Source organism: Chiloscyllium punctatum, chromosome 22 (assembly GCF_047496795.1).
Source record: "Chiloscyllium punctatum isolate Juve2018m chromosome 22, sChiPun1.3, whole genome shotgun sequence".
NCBI classification, from domain to species: domain Eukaryota; kingdom Metazoa; phylum Chordata; class Chondrichthyes; order Orectolobiformes; family Hemiscylliidae; genus Chiloscyllium; species Chiloscyllium punctatum.
Genome location: NC_092760.1, coordinates 78650587 through 78670636, shown reverse-complemented (window position 1 = coordinate 78670636; position 20050 = coordinate 78650587). Strand labels below are relative to the sequence as shown.

At 42.0% G+C, this 20050-nt stretch overlaps 1 protein-coding gene across 7 annotated transcripts in view; it reads right to left on the bottom strand.

Moving 5' to 3' along the window:
* Positions 1-20050, bottom strand: part of lrp4 (low density lipoprotein receptor-related protein 4) — a 414285-nt gene that overhangs the window by 102973 nt on the left and 291262 nt on the right. For all 7 annotated transcript variants that reach the window (XM_072592685.1, XM_072592682.1, XM_072592684.1 and 4 more), the window contains exons 10-14: positions 19424-19558; positions 16759-16884; positions 14318-14548; positions 8851-9007; positions 4988-5205 (exon numbers count right to left, since the gene is read on the bottom strand). In XM_072592685.1, the coding sequence (XP_072448786.1) occupies positions 4988-5205; positions 8851-9007; positions 14318-14548; positions 16759-16884; positions 19424-19558 (867 nt within the window). The remainder of the gene's footprint in view (positions 1-4987; positions 5206-8850; positions 9008-14317; positions 14549-16758; positions 16885-19423; positions 19559-20050) is intronic.

The following is a 20050-nucleotide window of genomic DNA, read 5'->3' as shown; positions in this document are numbered from 1 at the left end:
TCACCTCATTTGAATTGTAGAATGACACAAAATGTTTGAATTCTGATAAGACGGAAGAGGTAATAATAAAAAGGAACATACATTTCTTTTTCATACATGAAATAGATATATTTCAGAGTCATCTGACATTTGTTTGGTGTGGTGTATAAACACATCATTAAGGTCCACTGCATCTTGCATGATGTAACTGTCACAGGGAAGCCTGTAGTAAAATATTTACCTCCTTCACTAATACAGCAACAATAACGCTTGGATTTGACTACACCAACAATATCACCTTTTGGCACTGTAATCTCAGTGAGAAAACGTGAAAGGTTTATTTGAACAGGTACCGAAGGAAAGTCCAACATTTGTCGTCCAAACCTGGTTACATTTAGGGACACTGACTGGCTTCTTGGACCATTTTAGAGGCCAGGTCTTATCTTGCCATGGGTCTGGAGTCACATGCAGATAAGGACCACAGTTTCCTTTCCTATAGAGCATTGATGAACCAGATGGGTTTTTATAGAAATGATTTCATGGGTTATCACTGGACTTCTAATCCCATATTTTTATTGATTTCATATGCCAGGGTGGGATTTGAACCCAGTTATCTGGAACATTGGGAGAACATGAGGACCTCAGGTGCTGGAGATCAGAGTCGAGAGTGAGTCGCTGGGAAAGCACAGAAGGTCAGACAGCATCCAAGGAGCAGGAGAATCAATGTTTTGGGCAGGAGCCCTTCATCAGGAATGAGGGGCTGAGAGATAAAAGGGAGGGGGGTGGGGTTGGGGAGGGAGGTAGCTGAAGAAGTGATAGGTGGATGAAGGTGAGGGAGGTGATAGGTCAGAGGGGGGAGTGATGTACAAGTCAGGAGGGCGGTGCCGAGTTGGAGGCTTGGGACTGGGATAATGTGGGGGGAGGGGAAATGAGGAAGCTGTTGAAATCCACATTTATCCCATGTGGTTGCAGGGTTCCAAGGCGGAATATGAGGCGTTCTTTCTCCAGGCATTGGGTGGTAACCGTTTGGCGGTGGAGGTGGTAAATGGTAATGGTTTGATTGTGGAGGAGGAGTGGTAGCGGCCCACCCCCATCAGTCTTCCGGAGAGACCATTCCCTCCGCGACTCCCTGGTCAGGTCCACACCCCCCACCAGCCCACTCCTGGCACCTTCCCCTGCCACCGCAAGAAGTGCAAAACCTGCACCCACACCACTCCCCTCACCTCCATCCAAGGCCCCAAGGGATCCTTCCACATCCGTCAGAAATTTACCTGTACCTCCACTAATGTCACCTACTGTATATCTGTTGCACCCGATGTGGTCTCCTCTACATCGGGGAGACAGGACACCTACTTGTGGATCATTTCAGAGAACATCTCTGGGACATCTGCACCCACCAACACCATCGCCCCGTGGCTTTACACTTCAACTCCCCCTCCCACTCCATCAAGGACATCCAGGTCCTGGGTCTCCTCCACCGCCAAATTGTTACCACCTGACGCCTGGAGGAAGAATGCCTCATATTCTGCCGTGGGACCCTGTAGCCACACAGGATGAACGTGGATTTCAACAGCTTCCTCATTTCCCCTCTCCCTACATTACCCCAGTCCCAAGCCTCCAATTCAGCACTGCCCTCCTGACCTGTCCATCACTCCCCCCCCGACCTATCACGTTCTCCCTTACGTTCATCCATCTATTGCACTCTCAGCTACCTTTCCCCCCAAACCCCACCCCTCTCTCTTTTATCTCTCAGTGCCCCCGCCCACAAGCCTCATTCCTGATGAAGGGCTTATGCCTGAAATATCGATTCTCCTGCTCCTCGGATGCTGCCTGAGCTTTTCTCCGGAACATTACCCAAATTTCCATTGAATTGCTAGTCTAGTGACAATGCTGCAAGGCCATTGTATCACTGCAGTTGTTGGTGTGGATCATTGTTTCTCTAAATGTTTCATACAGCTTGCTCAGCCACTTCAGACAGCACTGGCTAACCACATAGCTGTGGGGTTGCAGTCAGATGGAGGCCTCAATGGAATTCAGTACAACAGCTCCATCTTCTTAAGATCAAGAAGGATGGACAACAAATGCTGACTTTGCCAGCAATGCTCACTGTCAACTTATCTGACTTGCATTGCTAAATCTTTAACAGCCACTAAGCAGCTTTGGAAAACTGCATCTATCCATATATAGTGGAAACCATTCAGACTTTCATCGCCAAACAATAAACCAAAAGAACTACCAGATGCTGGAAATCAGAAACAAAACCAGACATTGCTGGAAAAGCTCTGCAGGTCTGGCAGCATCTGTGAACAGAAATCAGAATTAACTTTTCTGGTTACATTAGGTGAACTCAGGTTCTTGAAGAGTAGTCATGAGCCCCGAACTCCAACTGATCAGCAATCTTCACTCATATCTCTTCTCCGTGAATAAATGCGGGTATTCTCCCTTAAATTGATATTGTTATTTATTGTCTTTATGAATGCCAAGTCAAAAGTTTTAATAAAATCTATCTTTTTTCAGCAACAGAAGTTCAAACGACTGTGACAATCTGAAACAAAAACAGAATTTACTGTAAAAACTCAGTAGGTCTGGTAGCATCTGTGGAGAGAAATCAGAGTTAGCTTTTCTGGTTGCATCAGGTAAATGCAGGTTCTTGAAGAAGAGTCACTAGACCCAAAATGTTGACTCTGATTTTTCTCCACAGATGCTACCAGACCTGCTGAGTTTTTACAGCAATTTCTGTTTTTGTTTCAGATTGTCATAGTCACTTGAACTTCACTGTTGCTGAAAAAAGATAAGATTTTATTAAAAATTTTGGCTTGGCATTCATAAGGACAATAAATAAGAATATCAATTTAAGGGGGATACCATCATTTATTTATGAGAAGAGATATGAGTGAAGATTGCTGATCAGTTGGCAATTGAACTCTTAGTGAAGAATGCACCAATTAATGATGATTGACAGGCTTTATTCAAATTTCCCTGCCTGGTTACGATTTAAATAAAGCCTACTTTTTGCCCGAAACGTCGATTTCGCTGCTCGTTGGATGCTGCCTGAACTGCTGTGCTCTTCCAGCACCACTAATCCAGTATTTGCTTTCCAGCATCTGCAGTCATTGTTTTTACCCTAGTAATTTACTGTCAATTATTATTATTTGGAGGATTCTCCATTGTAATGCCACAATCAGAGTTCACTTGCCACTAAACATACAGTTTAAATGTTGTTTTTTGCTTTAATTTGGTATTTCTTGTGAGTTGTCCTAATGAGTGCAAGATGAAAAGCTTTGATAAAATGTCTTTTTTTCAGCAATACGTCAAACTTTTACAATCTACAAAAGCTGTCCAATAAACAAAGGATTAACTCATCTCAATAAATCTGAGGGAAGTGGCTTGTAATCAGCTTTATGGTAAAACAAGCTGCACGTAAGTATTAAATCCAAGTGAGTGTCACACATAGATCATTTATGAGATGGGGAAGAAAATATTCCATCAATCTCCCCTCTACCCTTCACCTTGCCAGCTGGTGTGTTACATTTTGTAACAATTGTGCCCATTGTCACAGTTTCAGCTTTCAATATCAAAGTACCTGAAAGCAACTTAAAATTTGACTCCAAAGAGACCCATCTTATTGCCATGGTAAAACATAAGTCAAACATCGGTGACTCGTCCTTCGCACACAAGTAAACTGTAAGATAACAACCTCACAGAAACAAAACAAACCACAGGTGAGGGATGTAGGGGAGAGTTCAATGTTGTCAAGGAGGCACGTTACAGGTAAGTGAAAGAGTTGGCGTAGGTCTTGTGACTCTCAAGCCTCTGGGCGATTTTCCTATCCACACTTGTATTATATAGTTCTAGAAACAGCCAAGAGTGGAATATGTGGCTTTGTGAACTTCTTAAAGGAATACTGTAATCTAAGAGTTAAATAAAAATGACCAACAAAAGAAAACTCCTGTAAGTCAAATCAATAACCATCAAAAACTTCAGAAATCACTTTTAAAGCTAAGGTAGATACTTTTTTGAAACATAAAGGATGAGGGATATGGTGAAAGGGGGTAAGTGGAGCTGAGTCGATGAAAAGATCAGCCATGGCCTGATTGAATGGTGGAGCTGGCTCGAAGGGCCAAATGGCCTACTCCTGCTCCTAGTTCATGCGCTCTTATGTTCTAAAAACGCTTCAAATATAATTTGGAAGGCTAGAAATCTATAGGAAATGGTGGAGGCTGGTACAATTACAACAGTTAAACGGCATCTGGATGGGCACATGAATAGCAAGAGTGCTGGCAAATGGGACTAAATGAATTTTGAATATCTGGTCGGTATGGATGAGTTAGACCAAAGGGTCTGTTTCCGTGATGTACATCTCTATGACCGAGAAAGATTCATCTAGCTCAAAATCTAAAGTAGTGGTGAAGGAAGTATTGTGAATTACTAAGACAGGCTGGAAAGACTAAAACCACTGAGCAATGTGTTCAGCCCTCATTTCTGTGGCTGCATATTGTGGATATTAACGTCCAAGATTTGCAGCTGCCTTTTCATCTCTTTCTCACCATCCACACACATGAAAAGACCCATCATCTACTCCAGAAGGTTTTATGTTTTTCCGATGTGCCTCTCCAGAAATAAAGCATGCAACAAGACTTTTGCCCTGTGCAATTTTCAGCTGCACTCTGTGCAAGTTTGCTTTTGATTGTGTCTGAAAATTGTGCTGAATTTTCGAGTCAACTTGTATTCTTGGTTTGGTCTAACCATCCGCACAATATCACGCCAGTGAGGGTACAGAAGCTCTGCACCTCAGTGCAGAATATGCAGCAATATTTTTGAGCATAAAATTTAAGATACGATGATCAGGTCCTAGCAGTACAATTTTCCTTTGGCTTCACACAGGAGGGGAAAGAACTAACTGCACTACATGAAAATCTAGAAATCTAGATTACATGATAAGATACCACCATAGCTTGGCATTACAAAGCCAATCATCACTCCATTAGCAAAAGGGTGATGTTCATACCTTGGCTGATCACTGCTCTTCTGTTCTGGCCATCAAGGTCTGCACGCTCGATCACATGATGTTTGGCATCTACCCAGTACATTTTTTGTCCTGCATAGTCAATGGTGAGCCCATTCGGCCAGAAGAGATGAGTATCTGCGATGATTTTGCGGTTAGAGCCATCCATGGCCGCATATTCTATCCGGGGGGTGTTACCCCAGTCTGTCCAATAGATAGTTCTGTAAAACACATCGGTTATATCAAAGATCAGGGGCTTTGAGGCTAAATGAAAGCACGCTTTACTCAAGAACAGAATTAGTCTAATCCAGTGATAATTAAGTCTGCAAAACCAAAATAAATACTGAAATAACTGAAGAGGATAATTCATAGTCACTGAGCATTTTTGAAACAACCAATTAAATTCTAGAAGTTGTTTAGGAACTGGAGCAGGCCATTCAGCCCCTCATGCCTGCTCTGCTGTTCTACCTCAATGCCACATTCCTGCAAACACCCCTTCTACCTTGATGCCATCAGTACCCAGAAGTGTGTCTTGAACATACTCAATGAGTTTCCACATCTCTATGATTGAGAATTCTAAAGATTCACCACTTTGCGTGAAGAAATTCCTCACCTCTAAATAAATACTTCCCCTTTGTTCTGAGACTACCCTGCTGGGGAATATCTGCTTTCTGTATTTACTCTGTCTAGCCCTTTAATAATTCTATACGTTTCAATGATATCTCCTCTGATTCTCCTCAACTATTAATAAATTTAGACACAGTCTGCTCAATCCCTTTTCAGTGGATAGGCCCACCATCCCAGGAATTGGCCTGCCAAGCAAATATTAATCGAACATACCCAGTGAAAACGGAGCATAGTTGGGTCAGATGTCTGATCTGTGACATACCTGCTTACACGGGTCATGGACCTCTATGGAGCTACAAATTGGACACAGAGTTAAAATCTGGGTTTGTTTTCTCTCTGATGGGATAGCACTGCGCATTGGTCAGGCTCTACGACTACCATACTGTTCAATCAAAGATTTTAACTTTAGGATGAATGTGGAGGTGCAAAGCAGAGCAGCTTTTAAAAACATGAGACTGTAAGTTTATAACAACATCCTGGAATGATCACATATTGTTTATTAATCGTCTGAGAGAAAGCCAATGACAGTAAGTCTGTACTTTAACGGAATTTATAATACTAACTTTCAAATCTCAGCAAGTTACTGTTTCCAAGCTTCTTCTATATAGCATTGTTGTCATGTTGAATGAAATAAAAGATTTTCTCAGTTAGGTTTAAACAAATTGACACCAAACATTTCAACTTACATGTGCAATGTTCTTGAAGGGATTTATTGCAGTTTGTAGCTCTAATGTGGTTATGATAAAGTCAAATATAAGAACCAACAGCTTGCTAAATGTAGTGTGAAATTTAGTTTGCAAACTTTAATTCAATAGCTAAGGAATCATTACAGATTGTTTTTGAAAAGTGAAATCGAGAAAGGGCTTACACCTCCCAAATCAAAGGCAGTGGAAATGATTCACAACACTCCTTTGGAGAATTCTGTCCTTAATTCCATCATGAAATATAATGTCCAGCTGTAATTGCAAAAAGGGTGTGAGAAGCACTCTCCAGGAAATAGGGCATTTTTTTGCTTTCATGCAGGTCTCCATTCATTCTGAAAGGACCAGCATGGCTGACTGAACAAAAAGGGAAAGTCGGTCTGGGATATGTTTAATAAATTATAGTGACAAGGTCACAGTTACAGCATAAGAGTTTAGTCATTTAAAACTGAGTTGAGGAGCAATGTCTTCAATCAGAGATTTGAATCTTGGAATTCTCAACCTCAGAGGATGATGCTCAGACTTCAGCATTCGGGAAGAAAACAGACCCTTCGGCCCAAATCACTCATGCCAACCAGGTTTCCTGAACTGAACCAGTCCCATTTGCCTGTGTTTGGCCCATATCCCTCTAAACCTTTCCTATCCATGTATCAGTATAAATGACTTACAATTGCCGCTACTATGTCCTCAGGCAGCTCATTCCATAAACACACCATCCTCTGTTTAAAAAGGTTACCCCTTAGGTTCCTTTTACATTTTTCCCCTCTCATCTTAAACCAATATGCTCTAATTTTAGACTCCCCTATCCTGAGGAATAGACCTTGACTATTCACTCTATCCACACCTCTCGTGATTTTATAAACCTCTATACGGCCACTGTTTCGTATCCAACACTGCAGGAAAAGTAGCCCCAGTCTATTCAGCCTCTCCCTATAGCTCAAACCCTCTATTCCTAGTAACATTCTTGTAAATGATTTCTTGGGCCATTATTCAATTCATTCATTTTTAAAAGAAACAAATTAATCTTCCTAAAGGCTAGCCATAGACATATTTCAGGACCAAAATTACACACCAAAAGTTTTGTGTTTTGAACAAGTACAGATCACTTTCAAGTTCCGGAGTAATGCCCTCAATAGCTCAAAGCAATTACATTTGTGCAAATGATTTTGAGCTCAGACTTATAAATAATTATAAACGTAGACATCCTGACTCTGAAATTACAGTGATGGATATTAGCTTACAAATGCTGAACAAACCCCACTGAAATTGCTCTGCAGTTTTAGTTGAGGTATTGCAGCAGATGGATTAACGTTCATTTGAAATAATAATTTTAAAAAATCTAAGATAGTGACAAGATGTTTCCAATGTATGGCACATTGTTCACACACTAGTATTTCTCAGCTTTATTTCAAAACCTCAGTCCTTACTTTGAACAAACTTATGAGGGGCATTGACGGGGCAAACAGGAAGGAACATCTCCTCTTGGGAGATGGATTAATGACCAATGGTCACAGATGAATTGGAAGGAACAGGAGGTTTAGAGGGAATGAGAGGAAAGTTTCTTTTACTGAGAGGGTGGTGGGATTCTGGAACCCCACTAGCTGTAAGGGTGATAGAGGTAGAAATCCTCAATGCATTTAGACATGCACTTGTGATGCCAAAGCGCACACAGCTATGGGGTCAAATGCTGGAAGATGGAATGAGAATAGTCAGGTGATTGTTTTTGACTGGCACAGATTTGATGGGCTGAAGGGCCTTTTTCTGTACCACAGACTTCTGTGACCCTATTGTCCAGCACACAGTAGTGTGACATCCATAGAGACAGGCAAACTGATAGAGCTGATTAACAGAAACACTTAATAACTGAACTGGAATTTATATTTACCAGGGCATCAAAACAATGACCACAATGTGGAATAGAGAGCAGGATACAAAGTCAATGCAAGGGAAAAAAAAAACAGAGTACAATGTCAGGACAACAGAAGCTCTTTAAAAATAGAAAGACGCTGTCAATAAACAGAACAGCTGAAATTGAAACAGTAAGACAGCAGATATCAAAAACTGCCAAGTTAGGAAAACAAACTGAAATGAATAAGAGGAGAGTGGTTAAGAATCCAGCCCATGCCAAATACATTCATTACCTGAGGATAAGCAATGTTCTCCATTCAGATGCTCTTGTGGATTTGCCTGGGGCTGAGAGACACCATAACTTACAGAACATCAAAGAGCGAGTTTAATTTACAGTGTATGAAGTAAATCTTTCTCGTCAGCCCCCAGTGACAGGGTGTACCATGTCAAAATGACCTTTGGGATTGTGGCATGCTTAACAAAAAAAGCTCTGAGTCATTAAAACTGCTACAAATTACAGTTGATTTTGAGGTTAGGAGTCTATTGCTAAACTCAGTCATGTTGAAACACTAAATATTGTACATTTGCTTGAAATGTATGGTTAAGGAATTGAGGAAGATGGCATCTGCCGTTCATGCTGGAGATGACTGAAGTGAATTCAGATGGGATCAATGTCTATGGTCAGCTTACCCCTCCATTGGATGTAATGCAATGGCTCTGGGTTTCTCCAAGTTTTGCCATAAAAGTACTTTCCTCTGTGTTCCATCGAGATTTGAGACTTCAATACGTGATGTCCCAGAGTCAGTCCAGTATAACTTGTTGTGAATCCAATCAATGGCAAGCCCACCTGTCAGAGATTACATTTTTTGGAGACATTACACAGATATCGTTAGCATTTTCTTTTCCTTTTGTGGTTCAAAAATTATAAGACTGTGGCGAAACCTCTTTGTAGCAACAAACATACACATGAGATATAACAGAAGCACTTCCTCTGACTGACATCTGAGTGACTCACAGGGCTATAAAAACCAAAAGTAAGTGACAGAATATAAAACCTTCCTTCCTCTGTGCAGTTAAAGCTATTTTATAATTAGCCTGCTTCCATTTCCTTACCAGACTCTACTGAAAATAAACATTTTAATTTCCAAAAATATAGAATAGATACAGATCAGAAACAATACAACAAACAGTCTACAAATATATTCACTGGGTCATTCAGAAATATCAACAAAATGAGAAAAAAAAAGCTTAATTTTCCAGGCCTATTTAGAAATTAGAAAATGACATGTTTAAAGCAAGCAACACCCTTCCTCCCAAAACCAAGTCAGCCACAGATCACGACTGATTTTATTCACATTTCTACTACAATAAATGCCCCAGACACTCAAGGGAAAAATAGATTCATGATATTTTAAAAATAGGCAATGTGTATTTCTGTACATACAGAAGCAATGCAAGAGGGAAAGATCAGGTGTGTTTGTGTTAAATGCACATCTGGAGAAAAGTTAAGTCTTGGTGAGCACAAAGCAGAGTGATAATTACACTGCAAGTGCAGTGTGAATGGTTAGTGTAGCTGTCTTTGTAGCCACTACACATACCCGATTAGAGAGGGAGTCGTGTTCACTCTGTTTATCCTGTCCTTCCATTTGACTGTCTTCAGTCTCGTGCAGACATTCCAGGGCAAGGTAGGGGTGGGGAAGCAGTGAACAAGAAAGAGATTCAGCCTCATGCATCCAGAGACCTATGGAGTTTAACCTGAGCAAAGTTCAGTTGCATGGCGTGACAATACTGTGCCTGTAAGAGAGATGTGCCCCCATCCTGTTTTTCTTGCAGAGGGGTGTTGTCAGTGGTGCTGAAATGTCTCCTTCAGACAGCTTTTCAGTTCTTTCTGGATGCTCTTTTTTCAAGTAAGACAAAAGAACCATGAGTGGCTGGGGTCACGGCTCACATAGACCTGAAAGGATTTTGGTTTTGCTTTCAATCAGTTTGTGGATTTAGCTGAAGCTGTAAGCTCAAGTTATCTGCTGCTGGAGTCAATTCTTAGACAATGAGGCTTCCTCGTAAAAATCAAAACAGGCAAATTGTTTCTTTCTACTGGACTGGAGAGAGACAGTACGTGAGAATAACAACTGTGTTACTGAATTAATTTTGCCAAGGTTGGGTTTATGGGATGCTGCCTATGTTGGAATAAGTTAAAAATCACACAACACCAGGTTATAGTCCAACAGGTTTAATTGGAAGCACACTAGCTTTGGGAGCGACGCTCCTTCTTCAGGTGGAAGCTCGTGTGCTTCCAATTAAACCTGTTGGATTATAACCTGGTGTTGTGTGATTTTTAACTTTGAACACCCCAGTCCAATACTGGCATCTCCAAATTATGTTGGAATAGTTAATGATTAGATTAGATTCCCTATAGTATGGAACAGGCCACTTGGCCCAACAAGTCCATACCAAACCTCCGTAGAGTAACTCACCCAGATCCATTTCCCTCTGACTAACACACCTAGCACTATGGGCAATTTAGCATGGCCAATTCACCTGACCTGCACATTTTGGACTGTGAGAGAAAACCGGAGCACCCGGAGAAACCCACGCAGACACAGGAACAATGTGCAAACTCCACACAGACAGTCGCCCAAGGTTGGAATCGATCCTGGGTCCCTGGTATTGTGAGGCCACAGTGCTAACCACTGAGCCACCGTGCCGCCCCAATGTGGTTAAATAATACATTCAATTGTTAAATATTTCAGTAAAGTTATGTCAAATTTTCTTTTTGTTGTGTCTCAACTTTGTTTTAAGAACAAAGTGTTTTCTGATTAAAGCTTAGAGCTGGACAAATCAAGTCCTATTTGGAACAAAGCACCTTACACTTGCCTTTTAAAAAAATTCATAAAAGTTAGGCTCTAGGTTATTTCTGTAATATACTGTGGGGATCGCGTTTGGTCTGGAACAAAACAGCAAACTGCAAAAGGTGACCCTAGTGTATGTTGTATCCTGAGAATTAGAAGGAAATCCTGTCAGAGATGTGCCCAATGCACAGAAATTGGGGGCTATGCACCAGGTAAAACTCTTGATTGTTCCAACTTACATTTTAAGAATTCAGTGGAAAATCAAAATCTTTATGCCGAGATTTTCCAGTTATGGAGAAACGCAGCTGTTTCTCTGCCAGTCCAACAGAGTAAAGGCAGAAAGAGAGAAAGACTACGTCAGTGGAAGCTGCAAGCACACTCGAGGTAAGCAGCACCTAATCACAAGACTGTTTTGTGACCAGTTCCAGTGACCCCAATTTAAACCAATAACTCCAAGGATTTTACTGTTACAAAGTGTCCTGAAGTTTCTTGGCTCCAATGGGCTTGATAACTGAACCAAATGTAACATTTCCAAACCCACAACCTCTATCACAGGCACAGCAGATGCATGGGGAGCATGGCCAAATTCAAGTTCCTCACAAAACAGCTCACCATCTTAACTTGGAACGACATCAGCGTTCCTTCACTGTTGCTGGGTCAAAATCCTGGAACCCCCTTCCTAATGGTGGCTGTCCCTATATCTCGTGCAGTGCAGTAGTTCAATGAGTCAGCTCACCACCAGGGCAATTCGGGATTGGCCATGAATGATAGCCTGGCGAGAGGCAGCTACATCCCATGAACTCATAAAACAAATCAATTTTTGATGGAAGTTGGAAGTATTGGAAGGAAGGAACAGATCCAGGGTAAAACAAAGAAAAAAAAGAGAAATCTATTCTTCCCTATTTGGATGTGGAATTCATATGCACCAGCTTGAAAAGAGATCGTGAACCACATGTGTTCATGCTGCAGTTTCTGTTCAGGAAAGCAAGCCAACTAAAGTGCCACTTGGAGCCCAAAGATAAACCACAAGGGTCTTTATTTCCAAAAGACAGCTCTTTCATCTAAAATAACAGCTGAAGATAATTGGAGAGTTTTGATGACTATCCCATAGTAACATTTCAACAGAAGGTTGAAGAAAGAGTGTCACATTCCTGAAATTCTATCTAAATCACTATTTCAGCAAATTCTCACCAGCACTTGAGGTTTTACTGAGATATTTGGCTGACAGACTCGATTCGTTAGATTTTTTTTTTCCATGCAGAACCAACAGCTCTCCCTGAAATGGAAACCTCCGAAGTGGCTCCACATTGCAGGACAATATGATGGGGATTGCTCTCGTCTATTTGCACAAATAAGGTAGGCAGTGAGCAGGATTTGCACCAGGAGCTGGAGTCCCGGGGTTCACTCAATCCCGCGCCCTGAAATCCATGAACCAATAGGCAGTGAGCAGCAAGCACTGACTAAGGGGTAACCCACAAGGCGATGGATCAGTTCCAACCATCTTCTCAGCAGAAGTCCTTTGATATCTCCTGGTACTGGGATCAGAAGGAGATCAGGCTCAAGTGGAAATGAGAAAGGGGCCCAGCAACAGGCAAATGTGAGGATTATTGTTTTAATAAACATACTTTTTTGAGATTGATACCAGCAGTCTCTTGAAGGACCACTTGTTAATCTGTCTCAAAACACTGTTAGTCTAAGTGCAAACGCAATCAAGGCAGCCTCATTTCAAGAAAGTGGGGTTGGGTGAATCTCGAACAGAGTTTGATTCCCACCCCTCCCCCTAAACTTTGCAACTACAAATACCAATTTACAAGTGTCAATTTCAGGCATAGGCCCAACAAACCAGTACAGAAGGATTCACCAACATGTAGCTGGTGCACTTATAGCACACGTCCACTACTGCCATTTTGAATCTTGCTGCATGTTACCAAAGCTTTCCAGCTCACACTCACCAGGATGCACACGGGAATGTCAAACAATCACACCAATTTGTACTACAGGAGAAAGGTGTGCTGATTAGTTGGAAAATCAGCTCTGATTGGCTGAAATGTTGCCATGGAGAAAACAATGGGGGACAGTAGGCTCCAGGGCAGGCATGATGGTTAGAATAGCCTCCTTCTGCACTGTTACATTTCTGTGGTTCTGAACTCAAAAGAAGAAGGTGGCTAGAACATATACCTTTTGTTTGTTGAGGACCTGTAATAAAATTGCTGCTGTTGTTTAAAATTTGGCATTCTTGTGCTAGTCCTGATATGTGCAGAATGGAAAGTCTCAGTGCCATGTCTCTCCTCAGTCATACTCAGGTCCATTACTATCTGTGATTATTTGACTTCAGTTAAAAAGAATATTGTCTGCTCTGTAAAATGGCCTAACAGTTCATTATCAGCTGTTTCATACAATTGGCAGGGAGACAAATCATCCCCAACACTCTGTTTTCTGTAAGACAGAGGATTTTCAAAGAGAGGATCAGTAACTAAAGGTTTGGGACTCTCTGTATTTTAAAAGCCTCAAGGTCAATGACTTAGTTTATACAGATGGTGTGTCAGCACTGGGTTAACAGCCCAGGTGTCTGACCTCTGGTGATGCTGCTGGTAACAACACTACCCAGATCCATGGCCATTATGTAAGCTGCACATGTGGGCATTTTGAAACTGTGTGGAATGTGCAAAAAGCAAAAACAGCTGGATTCACAAACACATTGATGGCTCATTTCCGGATGTGGATGAGAACAGTCTTCCCGCTCAGTCGGACACTGGAAACATAGAACTCTGGAGGAGAAGTAAGCCATTCGATCTGATCATGACTGATCGTCCAACTTGATATCCTGTTCCTCCTCCTCCCTTTGATCCCTTTTGCCATCAGAACTGTATTAAACTCCTTGAAAACATTCAATGCTTTGGTCTCAAACACTTTCTGGAACCAATGATTTAAGTTTCAAACGTCTGATAAAGACCTCAAGAAGAGTCTCCATGCCAGACTTGAAAGGTTAACTCAGTTTGTCTCTCTACAGATGCAGCCAGACCTGCTGAGTTTCTCTATGTTAGACAGGAGGCTGGAAGAACACAACAATCCAGGCAGCACCAGGAGGTGGAGAAATTGACATTTCGGGTGTAACCCTTCTTCGTTCTGAAGGAGGATTACACGCGAAATGTCGACTTCTCCACCTCCTGGTGCTGCCTGGCTTTTGTGCTCTTCCAGCCTCCTGCCTGTCTACTTTGGATTCCAGCGTCTGCCGTTTTTTTAAAATCTCTAACCAAGTTTCTCTGTGTTAATTTCAAAGATTTGTCTTGATTTAAAATGATCCGTACCTGGACTCTCCAGTCCCGTTGACACCACTTCCTCCACGTTACTCCCATTCAGATTGGCTTTCATTATGCGGTCCAGGGTGACATCAGACCAGAACACGAGCTCCTTGTCGTGGTGGAAGTCGAGGGCAATAGCATTCTCCAGGTTATTGAGCAGCAGAGTATACTCTGACCGCCGGGGAAGCACCTGGCGAATATCAATGCGATTTGCAAACAGCAGCACTGGTTCCGGCCCTTAAGGGAATAACAATTTCACAGACTGGCAAGTTAATGGACAAACTTCAATCGACGACATTTCAATTGCTGCCAAAATTAATCACTAACAAACCACAAAAGATCGATTTATTTATTCAAAGAGAGCTGAACATGTGCAACTGGCCCGGTTTTCATTCTATTGATGCACGCTGGACTGAACCCTGTCCATAGGACCATAAGAGGTAAGAATAGAATTAGGCCATTCAGCCTATCATGTCTGCTGTACCATTGAATGAGATCATGTCTGATCTGATAATCTTCAACTCCACTTTCCTACCCATAACCCTCAATTCCCTCACTAACTAAAGATCTATCTATGTCAGTCTTAAGTATATTTAATGATCAAGCCTTGCCAAGCCCCGCACTCTTGAGATGATACCGTCAGGACCTGGACTGGTCAACAAGGGGAAATAACCGTTCCATATCTACTCTGCCAAGTCCCCTCAGAAACTTATATTTTTCATTAAGGTTGCTTCTCATTCTTCTATATCCCAACGACTGCAGGCTCAACCTATTCATGCTCTTTTCATAAGACAGACCCCACCTCCCTCATACCTGGGAGCATCCGAGTTAACCTTCTCTCGGACAGCTTCTGGCAGCTAAGCTCACAGCAACACAGGGCTACACATCTCATTACTTCTATGTTGTGATGCTTCACAAACATGAACCCACTTTGACTCAAGGTGGAAAAAGTGAGGACTGCAGATACTGGAGATCAGAGTCAAGAGTGTGGTGCTGGAAAAGAACAGCAGGTCAGGCAGCATCTGAGGAGCAGGAGAATTGACATTACTGATGTACGCCCTTCATCAGGAACGACAGTTTGACTCAATCCTTCTTTGCCCTGGGTTAGACAGGAAGAATTACAACTCTGGGGAAATGGAGATGTAGTGGGAATGTTGTTGGACAAATAATCCAGAAACCCAGGCCAATGGCTCTAGGGTTCCAGGTTTATAACCCACCTTGGCAGTGACTAGAATTTAAATGTAAATGAACAGATTTTTAAAAATCTTGAACTAAAAGTTCACTGTGATTTTTTGGTTTTCAGTTGAAATGTGGGTGGGCAGGTGTTGTCCTTGGGGACAGATTGCCAAAAAGCAGAAAGAGCATGCAAGTGACAGGCTGCTGTACAAGTTCCAGGCAATAACCGTCTCCAACATGAGAAAATCTAACCATTGCCCCTTGACATTCAATGGCATCACCTTCATTGGATCCTCCATCACCATTGGGCCTTATCATTGACCAGAAACCAAACTGTATTAGACATATCAACACTTCCCATTTCCCAAAACCTGCCCATCATATACAATATTCAAGTCAGGAATGCAGTGGAATACTCATAGAAACATAGAAAATAGAGGTATAGGCCATTCAATATGATCATGGCTGATCATCAAGTTCAGTACTCTGCTCCCACTTTCTCCCCATATCCTTTGATACTCCAAACTATATCTAATTTCTTCTTGAAAACATGCAATATTTTGGCTTCAACTGTTTTCGGTGGCACAGAATCCCACAGGCTCACCACTCTCTAGGTGAAGAAATTTCTCCTCCCCTCACTCTCCAGTTGCCTCCCTGAGTGCAGCTCCAAGAACACCATCTTCCACCATCTCTGGGTTAAAATCCTAGAACTCGCTTCCAAGCAAGTCCCCACAGCTCATACACTGCAGCGGTTTGAGCTCTTCCTCACCACAGGGCAAGTGGGATGGGTAATGAATGCTTGCCTCGCCACTGACACCTATGTCCCATGATGGAATTTTTAAAAAATTCCACTTCAGGAACAACTCGACCAGAGCACAGGAAGTTTCAAGTTACAAAGGAGGTAGGGTGGTGAATCTGTGGAACTCACTGCCACTGAGGGCTGTGGAAGCAAAGTCTTTGGGTGTATTTAAGTTAGAGACCAATAGGTTCTTGATTAGTAAGGGGATTGAGGGTTATGGGTGAAGGCAGGAGAATGGAGTTGAGAAACCTATCAGCCATGATCGAATGTTGGAGCAGACTGGATGGGCTGAATGGTCAAATTCTGCTCCGAGATCTCACTGTACTCTTCATGGTGAGCAACATGAAAACTGAACCAAGCTGGAGTCAGGAAACTCAGGAATGTGAAAGATTGATCTCTCTATCCTCACATAATACAATTTCTGAAGGAAATCTGTTCAACAAAACATTTTGAAGTGGTGGCGAACACTTACCGAGTGCTTTGCAGCCGCGCTTGTCAGGCCGTAGCTCATAACCCTGTACACACCAGCACTGGAATCCTCCCTCCAAATTGGTACAGCCTTGGCTGCAGTATCCATCCTCAGCACACTCATTAATGTCTGCACAAACAGCACAACCACAACGTCACTGCATCGCACCTCAGTGATACTTACTTACTAAGATAATGCTTCTGATGTACAATGCTTCCCTCCACTTTTCAATCTCCTGGTTATAAGGCATAACAGACAGGAGACCTTCACCTGGCGACAGCAGCTCTGAAACCTCAGACATAACATCTCATGGATGTGCTTCAACTGGTCACTGCGACAAACACTGACACCTTTTGTCCCTTTCACCTCCCGAACAATGCGCCAGGATAATGCCGAGGCATGGCAGGGATGGTGTGAAAGGATAGTACTTTGTAAAAGATTGAAAACTGCTTCAAGTATCTATAGTGTCAGAACTTTCTCAGGTAGTGTTTAAAATAATTACAAACACGAAGTCAACAGATATTCGTTACAATGTAGATGTTGGCGTTCTGGTGTAAAACTAAGTTACAGTCAGGCAATATTAACAAGAAAAGTCATATTTTCACCTATTTTTAGCAAGAAAAATTAAATAAAGGTTTAGGAGCCACAAGACCCTTGTCTATTGGCTAATCAGCAGTAAATTGAACCATATTATAATTGACTTGCATCGCACTTACAATTGGGAACTGGGTTTGTCAAATCAGAAAAAATAACAGATTGTTAATTTCAGGCAAACACATCTTGAATCCTGTTTGATTAAACTGGAGAGAGGGGCTCACAGCAGATGATAAATCCTATTTTATCGCCACTACTGGTGCTAACCGAACTGAACAGCGGGCAGTGCTCTGCAATAATGTTCTCTGTGTCACGCAACTAGCAAAAACAGTGTTCAGGTCAAGAAATGTTAACAAGAAAATCAAGCCCATTGTCACTGCAGTCATTCAACAAGCACTCTGTAATCAATACGTACACGCTCCATCAGAGCTTAACTCTCTCTACTCTGATCCAAAAATATTGACTTTTATCACAATCTCAAAAGAGCATCCAACTGCACCACATTGATTTTTTTTTTAACTAGACTGCAATCAAAGTCAGTTTAGATTGTGGATGAAACGGGACAGTGAATTGCACTACGGTCCTACTCCAAGAACACTGGGGGCTGGGTCATTCAGCTAATTCAAAGCTGAGTTAAACAGATTTTGAATGAGTCAGGGGTTAGGGGGCTTGGGGAAGGGAAGAGACAGAAAAGTAGAGCTGATGCCACAGTCAGATCGACCATGATCTTATTGTACAACACAGCAGCCTCAGCTCAAAGGGCTGAATGGCCTGCTCTCCTTATTCGTGGGTGTCCAACGTCAGGCCATTTAATGCTTTCAGACCAAAGCAATCAGCACTGAATTGAGAAGGAATTACAATCAAAAGAGGGTATAGCGTCCTGCAGCCAGCAACATCCTACTGCATCCTACTTCCCAAATCCTACTGGAGTTACAATAGAAAAGGTATTGGCATCTCACAAACAATCTCGCAAACCACTTTAGCCAAACTGCAACTTCACTGAGGCTGATGCATTCCTGGGAAGCCTGCTCATTGAGTCAAGAGTCCGATGTGTGTGGTTCATCAGACTTACAGTGGCATTGACACTGGTATAGTCTCCCAGAATCCCTGGCTAATGTTCTGGGGACAGAGGTTCGAATCCAGCTGTGGCAGAGAGTGAAATTAAAATTCAGTAAAGTCTGGAAATTATGTGAAATCATGATCAGTTGTTATACAAACCATCTGGTTGACCAAGGAATCTTCCAAGAAACTGTCAATGAGTCCTGTCCCACAACAATGTGGTTGACCTTTAACTGCCCTCTGGGTATTAAATGTTGGTCAGGACCAAAATAAAAAAAAACAAATTACAAAGTTCATACTCATTCTGCAGATTTACCTGCCATTTGATCATTAAGTGTCATGCTAAAAAATTCACGAGTGCAAACATGGTGAACGTACAAATGACTGGAAGAGAATATAAGTACTGTTTGTGTGGCCTTTTCAAGATCAGCTTATGTGGACCGACCCTGAAAGGTAAGATTTTGGATATCCTCTTTCATGCATTTTTCTGGTATCTAGGTCCCTAAAGAAATTCTACTTTTCCACCTGAGACAGACTTTTTCCAGAAATCTGGAAATGCAACATAAGGAGGAATTACAGCGTCATAAATTCTTTCAGTTCTGATTCCTCTCGACATTATTAGCTCACCAATGGTACAAACCCGACTGCTGTGAATAGCTAATGTTGTCAAGTTGGATAATCATTGGAAAGACAATGGCTTTCGTTGAATAAATTGCTTACACAAAATTAAAAAGTTGAAGGTTTGCTCAATACATTGGCGATCACCAGGGTGTGAAGCAACACCGCGTTTTATTGTATGTAAATGAGCTTTTCACAAATCAAAGACTGCTCTTTGAACTTTAACCAGAGGAAACTAACCGTGCAAGCAAGTGTTGGATGAAAAGTCTCTCAGTAGAGGAGTGAGTTAGATCAAGCGTCTTGTGTCACAGTGACCAATGTTTTGTGGTGTGGGGGGAGGTGGACAATACAGCAGCTTAATGCACCCAAAGTGAAAGTTCCAATATTTGGGCCTTACCTTGGCACAACTTTCCATTCTCCATTAGTCGATAGCCTGTGTGGCACGTGCACTGTACAATACCTCGAACCTGCTGACACTTGTGTGCACAACCACCATTGTCTACGTTGCAACTTTCCTCCTCAGAAGGTTCGCCTGATTTTAAAATCACAAAGTTAGTTCTTCTGCATCTGAACTGCAGCGATACAGGACGGAAATTATTTAGATAGGTCTTTGTTTTCTAATATTTGTTTGTGGACTCACTGGCCGGCACAGTGCTTGTTGCCAAGCCCCAACTACTGTTGGGCAGAGACTGGTGAACTGTTGGAAGACCATGGGTTGTAGTGAGGCAGGGGCTTCCAGTATCTTAACCCAATGACAGGGAAGGGATAGCGATGTTAGTCCAAGTTGGAAAGGTGATAAAAGGATCATAATACATCATTTGGGAATTTGAGTTTTATGTAAAAGTAAACTACATTCTGTGAAGGTAATTGTTTTAAGTGGTTAGAAAGTCACTTGGAACAGTGAACCAAATACATCATTTCCAAGTAAGTGAATTGGAGTAAGTGAAGTGTGTAGCAAGTTCTGAAGGTGCTAACTGATGAAGTCTGTGCAAAATTGAATTTTTATAGCTTAGACACAAACACA